At 41.6% G+C, this 7,651-nt stretch overlaps 1 protein-coding gene across 1 annotated transcript; it reads left to right on the top strand.

The window, feature by feature from the left end:
- Positions 1–467: 467 nt before the first annotated feature.
- Positions 468–4,299, top strand: LOC106582677 (electron transfer flavoprotein subunit beta). The gene is made up of 7 exons (XM_014165976.3): positions 468–612; positions 1,814–1,972; positions 2,387–2,545; positions 2,657–2,719; positions 3,181–3,339; positions 3,463–3,679; positions 3,944–4,299. The coding sequence occupies exons 1-6, from the start codon at positions 562–564 to the stop codon at positions 3,631–3,633; spliced, it is 762 nt and encodes a 253-aa protein (XP_014021451.2). The 5' UTR covers positions 468–561; the 3' UTR covers positions 3,634–3,679; positions 3,944–4,299.
- The last annotated feature ends 3,352 nt before the right edge of the window (positions 4,300–7,651 follow it).

Here is a 7,651-nt window from a genome sequence, read left to right as displayed (position 1 = left end):
TTTTCAGGGCGATTGTTGCTGGCTGAGAATGAAGTCCTGCTGGGTATGTTCAACACAGTCCAACTCCAAAACAAACCATAATATTTGCTTAGTAGAGACCCTACTGAGTATTTCCCACCCCACTTTACCTGAAACAGGTAGAAAATGTATCTATGAGCCAATATGTAACCCATGTACAGTCTATTACAGTGTCTTGCATTGGGGGCTATTGGGGAGGGACACATACCAGTGTCAATGTTGCCTTTTGTTCATTATTGGTCTAAATATAAATAATTTTAAAACATATTTGGGATATGTTTTCATAAATTACTCATTGCATTTTCTTGTTGTCACAATAGAAGTGGCTATTGATTACAATTCAATCTGTTTTGAATGAGTTATTCACATTGCAACGTTTTGAAATACGTGCTTTTATTTTAAAGGTTTTATAATTACCATACCGAAGTGACGTTATCATTTGTGCTGCTAGCAGAATACTGTCTGCTGCCTCTTGGGTGAAAGCTCTTTGTGGTGACTGGGTAGCTAGCTACTGTACATTGCTGAACCGAAGAATCGCTAACAATGTCGCGGGTTCTTGTTGGAGTTAAACGTGTAATTGACTATGCTGTCAAGGTAGCTACTTCCCCACTGTCTTGTATTTAAAAGCAATTCAACATTTCACCTGCAGAATTTCCATTCGAGACTTCCTATGGCAGCTAGCTAACCACTAGCTAACGTTAGGTGGATGGATGAAGGGTTAGTTTAGCAAGCTAGCGTCCATTGTTTGAATGTCACGTCTTCAACTAACAACCATAACTGCAAGGAAAATACCAAGGTCATTACAGGGTTATCTAGGTAACAGTTAAGGTTAATTTGTCTAGCGTGCTACTTCTAGAATTGGTAAAACGATAAATGACTGTCAAAATTAAAAAAGAAAGCTAACAATACATTGTCACTGTGTTGTTACAATGTATTGCTGCTGATTTTATTGCACATGTTAAGCTACATGTATAATCCTCATTCAGGCTTCATCACAATGATTTAAAAACATATAATCAACTAGGTGTCACAGCATCAAAACAGTTAGATAGTAGGCTATCACTATCCAAGCCACCCCTATCAGATAGTTCCAAGGTGATATATGTTTTGTTGTTGTAAAGGAACCCTAGCACCATATCTATTACCAGTTATTTCATACTACAGTCTGAGCACTCTTGCTTCAGCTGCACCCAACTAGATCTGTGTGGCCGTCTCTCGATGCACTCAGTTAAGCTATGTTTGTACCCTTCCCCGTCCCATATGCTGCCCCAACTCATCAGACAGAGGCAGGGAGGTGTGTGTGTGTATGAGAGAGACACACACACACACAGTCTTTGCCAGTCATGTATTATGAGGTGACTCATGTATATGGGATGGACTTATTGACAGAATTTTGGCGTTTTAAAAGGTTTATTTACAATGGCTTGTTCAATACTATTGGGTTAGTGGTAGGCTTTCAAAAGTGTTCCAGAATTGGTTTGACTGCCTCACAAATTCAATTGGAAAGCTCAGAGCACACCTACATTGGGCCCACAGCAACTATTTCCAAGTGCCCAGACTGCACAGTGTCCCCACACTCAACTCTGGCACATTGACTTCATGTCTCCAGCCTCTGTCTTTGTCTGTCTCTCTCTGACCCTTCTGAGTGACTATCCAGTAGTCACTTATGTTCAGTAGGGCAACGCTCTATGAAACTGAATTAGCATTCTTATTGGAGTTCAGGTAGTCCCACCGTTTTTCAGTCAGTTTTTTCCTGTTTGGTGCCTAATGAAGACTTCCCTGCCTTCTCCCTTAGATCCGCGTGAAGCCCGATCACAGCGGGGTGGTGACAGATGGCGTCAAGCACTCAATGAACCCCTTCTGTGAGATCGCTGTGGAGGAGGCCGTCAAACTCAAGGAGAAAAAGTTCATCAAAGAGGTGGTGGCCGTCAGCTGTGGGCCCGCGCAAGTAACGGTAAGAGTGACGTGGTGCTCTGGCCTGGCGATGTCATTTTGAAGACGGGCGGATTCAACGATGCAAAACATTTTCCTTATTCTACATGACATTATACATATCAGTTCTACTCAATTCATTTCTATCTTTACGTTTCTATCCGAACGTTCTGTAGCATTAGGCTACATCCTTAACAGGCCTTCAATAGCTGACATTTGGAGGGAAGCTTTGGATCATGTTTTTTCATTAGGATAGCTGTCATGAGTATGTTTTCATTCTATTGTAAGAAGGATTCTGCAGTTGGTCACCTCCAACTTGACTGTGCTAATGATTGTATTATTCTGTCATTGTTCTCAGGTGGTGTTCTTATATAATTTTGAGAACCCTACCGCTCAAGCATTTGTATTGTGTGTGTGTGTGTGTGTGTGTGTGTAGGAGACCATCCGTACTGCACTGGCCATGGGGTGTGACCGCGGCATCCACGTGGAGGTCTCAGGAAAAGACTACGAGGCCATGGGACCCCTGCAGATCTCCAAAATCTTTGCTACCCTGGCCAAGAAGGAGGAGGCCTCACTCGTCATCCTGGGCAAACAGGTCATCCGATGTAATAGATTGTACCACTGCCACACCAATGCCAGTTGACTTTGAAATCGAACCTCATCATCTCATGTAATGCTCACTGATTGTGTTGGTATTTTTTGACAGGCCATTGACGATGACTGTAACCAGACGGGTCAGATGACAGCAGCCTTGTTAGACTGGCCACAGGTCAGTAGTGGTTTCTTCTTGTTGTAATCCTTTTTCTCAGCAGGAATTACTAAACTGATCTCAGAGCATAGAGGCCTTGTTTACTGTTAACTGCTGACTTGGATACCATTGCAGACCAGGACCTTTACTCATGGTCTTTATAAGCATTAGCATATCGACTTAATGTCAGGTGAAGGGAAGAGCTGAACTAGCAGGCCTTAGATTATGTCACTACAGTCAACATGGTCTGCACTGAAAAGTAGACCGAAGGCCAAATAAAGGGCAAAATTAGGGTGTATTTACATGGTTAAACCACCAGATGTCACACTTGGATTGCCTCGTGGCCTACAACGGTTTTACAATTGTCAGGTAACAAAAACAAAGCCTTCTTTCCGTTTAAGTTAACTTGATAATTTCAGATAATATTTGATCTCAATGTGGATTATGACATCTTCTAAATGTAGGACCTCCCATTCTTGCAGGGCACATTTGCCTCTGAGGTGACCATCGATGGGGAAAAGGTGAAGGTGGTGAGGGAAATCGATGGTGGTCTAGAGACCATCAAAATCAGCATGCCAGCCGTCCTCACAGCAGACCTTCGACTCAACACACCCAGATACGCCACCCTGCCCAACATCATGGTAATACACACAATGTACATTTCCTCACAAAGTGTACACACACACACACACACACACACACACACAGCACACACACATACACAGCACTTTAATTTCTCATCTCCTTCTCCCTCCACCTCCCAGAAAGCCAAGAAGAAGAAGATAGCCAACATGAAGCCAGCGGACCTGGGGGTGGACATGGTGTCGCGGGTGGAGGTGTTGAAGGTGGACGAGCCCCCAACGAGACTGGCCGGAGTGAAGGTGGAGACGGTGGATGACCTGGTCGCCAAACTCAAGGCAAACGGAACAATCTAGAGGCCCTGTGGGAGCCAAAGGGGGAGTGCAGGGGACACACAGAGGGGTGAGTCTCAAAACCTAAAAACAGTATGACTGTTTGAGATAATATCGGTAACCCATTAGAACATGTCTGATGGATTCTCAGCATGACAGAGCACTGATGAATTTCATGTTCATGTAACAACTTAACCTTGTGAATCATATGCTTCTTCCACCAAATTGCCACAACTGTAACACAGACCTTTGCCATAGTGCGCTGTACTTGGCCAAGCTCAGTGTTTCTGTCTCTATTTGGCTGTAATATGTAATTTCCCCCTTTCTTTTGCAGGTCTCTGTTTGAGAGATGGAACAAAGTAATTTAGCAGACGTGGAGGACTGGTTGCATAAGGCAGAACCCATCGCCACCCGGCCCTCTGTGTTTAACTCCGACTTCCATGATAGTAGCCTACTGACCTGGAATGAAGGGATACTGAGAAACACTGTCCTATAGGAACCCACACAGCCCAGAGGGTGAAGAAGAGGGCCTGTTGTTATTGTGCAATTGAATTCACATGGTACATCTGTATTGTAATTAATGTATCTTCTCTGTGAGTGTAGCTAACTAGTTAGGGAGGACCTAGACTCAAAAAATGCACAACTTCCAAGCCAGTAATGTAAGTCAGTAACTTTCATTCACCCATGTTTTTGTATGTGTTGCACTGTACATTCAAGCGAGTGTCACAATAACATTTTAATCTGTAACATGGACCTTTGTAAATTCTATCATGAAACCCTACATTGACACATCTGGGCTATGCAGTTTGAGTTGGATGCTATGTGTAAATAAGAACCCAAACTTGCAGAGCTGAATGTGCATTCAGGGTGTGTGATATGTGTACTGACTTGGTTTGTATAAAGTTGATATAAATATAATTATTTCTGGGTTGGGTGGCAGCTCCGGTTGAACAGTGTCTCTCAGTAGATGTGGGAAAATGATCAAAAACACACACAAAGATGACTTTTTACCATAAGCGCCTCTTCTGTTTAGATTGTACAGGATCCTACCATAACAATAAAGATATCTTTTTCATATGTAGATCTGCTGTTTTCCAGTGTCATTCTATGTTGCTGTGTTCTGTCTTTCCACATCAGTGTTTTGGTTTTAAGATAGTCTCTTGAGTAGCTATTACTTGGCAACAACCATCCAGTCACTGACTATGTTTATTCCATGTGTAACTCTTGTATGTGTCGAACTGCTTTGCTTTATCTTGGCCAGGTTGCAGTTGTAAATGAGAACTTGTTCTCAACTGGCCTACCTGGTTAAATAAAGGTACAATAAAAAATTTGAGTGAATGTTCCGAACCCCCTAAATCCCTGGGGAAGATGGTACTCCATCTTAAATGTTTTCCTAACTGTGTAGCAAAAGTCATTTTATAATGAGGGGATTTGCTTATCTGGCCCAGGTTAGCCAGTGGGAGGAGTTTGCACCAGGTGAAAAGTTTTGGAACCGTGCTACCTCCCGGGCGTGAGACAGGTGGCCGTTCAAAGCCACGACGAAGTCTGCTCAAAACAAAAGTTGTGTAGCCTAGACTAGTGGCACATGGGAGTAACGAGTAGGATTCTGTTTTTACATGCAAAAGTGATTGCTTTTGATACAAATGCTTTATCTGCCTTCCCAATGAGAACAACTCGTTTGAAAATTCCAACATAACATATATTTTATGAGACGTAGGTTTGTAGATGATGCTGACAACCTGACCAAGCCACACAGATCACTGTTCGATTTGAGAAGAGCGCTCCTCCCTCACTGCTTTTGCCCGTTCACGTCACGGGCCATCGACCGGTGCACTGCAGCTCGGGTTAATAGAACTCCTTCAATGAAACTATACTATTTCAGTGGTAACCAATAACTGGGGTATCTGTGTGTGTGATTGGCTCACTCCTTGGGACCAGACACCAAGCTTGTCTCCAGAGAGGAAGAGGCCCAGCTCGGCGGGAAATCTTTCTCCCTCCAGCCGGTAGCGTTTTTTCGCCCACCATGCAAAGCATTTTTGTACTGAGGTTAATGAGTGTCGAATTTGGTCAACAAAAATGAATGATTTGCTACGTGAGGTTTATTTGATCAAATAGAAGTTACAAAATCTTAAATTATTACGAGTGTACCGAAAAGTAGGGCACATGACATCCCGGCAACTTTGAGAAAAACACTTTATATCAGAGTTGTTTCAATGGCTGGCTATTCATGGCATGAGGCTAGTAGCTTAGCTTTTATTTGATTTTTATTAACAACAAATCAATACAGGAAGTACATGTGGGAACACAAGTATATATAAATATTATACAAAGGACAATTGGGCTAGGGGGTACAATATCACATTACACAAGGACCTGTTTAGGATAGTGGGCAGTATTTTCATGGCCGGATAAAAAAAACGTACCCGATTTAATCGGGTTATTACTCCTGCCCAGAAACTAGAATATGCATATAATTATTTTATTTGGATAGAAAACACCCTAAAGTTTCTAAAACTGTTTGAATGGTGTCTGTGAGTATAACAGAACTCATATGGCAGGCCAAAACCTGACAAGATTCTATATGGGAAGTGCCCTCTCTGACCAGTTCTTGGCCTTCTGTAGCCTCTTTATCAAAAATACAGGATCTCTGCTGTAACGTGACATTTTCTAAGGCTCCCATAGGCTCTCAGAAGGCACCAGAACGTGGAATGATAACTCTGCAGTCCCTGGGCGAAAAACAGTAGGGGTTTTGGAAAGTGGTCGTTCTGAGAACAATGACACTGGTGCGCGCGTGCATGTGACGACTCCATTTTTCTTCTTTCAGTGTTTGAATGAATACAACGTCTCCCGGTTGGAATATTATCGCTATTTTACGAGAAAAAACGCATAAAAATTGATTTTAAACAGCGATTGACATGCTTCGAAGTACGGTAATGGAATATTTTGATTTTCTTTGTCACGATATGCGCCGGCGCGTCACCCTTCGGATAGTGTCTTGAACGCAAGAACAAAACGCAGCTATTTGGATATAACTATGGATTATTTGGAACCAAAACAACATTGGGTGTTGAAGTAGAAGTCCTGGGAGTGCATTCTGACGAAGAACAGCAAAGGTAATCCAATTTTTCTTATAGTAAATCTGAGTTTGGTGAGTGCCAAACTTGGTGGGTGTCAAAATAGCTAGCCATGATGGCCGGGCTATCTACTCAGAATATTGCAAAATGTGCTTTCACCGAAAAGCTATTTTAAAATCGGACACTGCGATTGCATAAAGGAGTTCTGTATCTATAATTCTTAAAATAATTGTTATGTTTTTTGTGAACGTTTATCGTGAGTAATTTGGTAAATTCACTGGAAGTTTTCGGTGGGTATGCTACTTCTGAACAAAACATGCTAATGTAAAAAGTTGGTTTTTGATATAAATATGAACTTGATTGAACAAAACATGCATGTATTGTATAACATAATGTCCTAGGAGTGTCATCTGATGAAGATCATCAAAGGTTAGTGCTGCATTTAGTTGTGGTTTTGGTTTATGTGACATTATATGCTAGCTTGAAAAATGGGTGTGGGATTATTTCTGGCTGGGTACTCTCCTGACATAATCTAATGTTTTGCTTTCGTTGTAAAGCCTTTTTGAAATCGGACAATGTGGTTAGATAAAGGAGAGTCTTGTCTTTAAAATGGTGTAAAATAGTCATATGTTTGAAAAATGGACGTTTTTGCATTTTTGAGGTGTTTGTAATTCGCGCCACGCTATACCATTGGATATTGGTGAGGCGCTCCGCTAGCGGAACATCTAGATGTAAGGGACATACATACACTTATAATTCTAACGGCTTTTTTGTTAATTGTCATAAGATATAGTTACATTTATTTTTGTAAGGTAAGAAAATGTGGTGTTTTGTTTGTAAATTTACATTTGTGAATATGAAATTTGGCCAAAAGAAAAATGAAATGAATTACATAAAATTGTTTCAGCTTATTTCTATATTAGGTAAAGAATCTAAGCAGCGCATCTCTCCACAATAGTGTAAAATCT

This window comes from Salmo salar, chromosome 02, assembly GCF_965601325.2.
Source record: "Salmo salar chromosome 02, fSalSal1, whole genome shotgun sequence".
Taxonomy (NCBI): Eukaryota; Metazoa; Chordata; class Actinopteri; order Salmoniformes; family Salmonidae; genus Salmo; species Salmo salar.
Note: the sequence above shows the minus strand (reverse complement) of the source record. Positions and strands in the feature narration are given on the sequence as shown.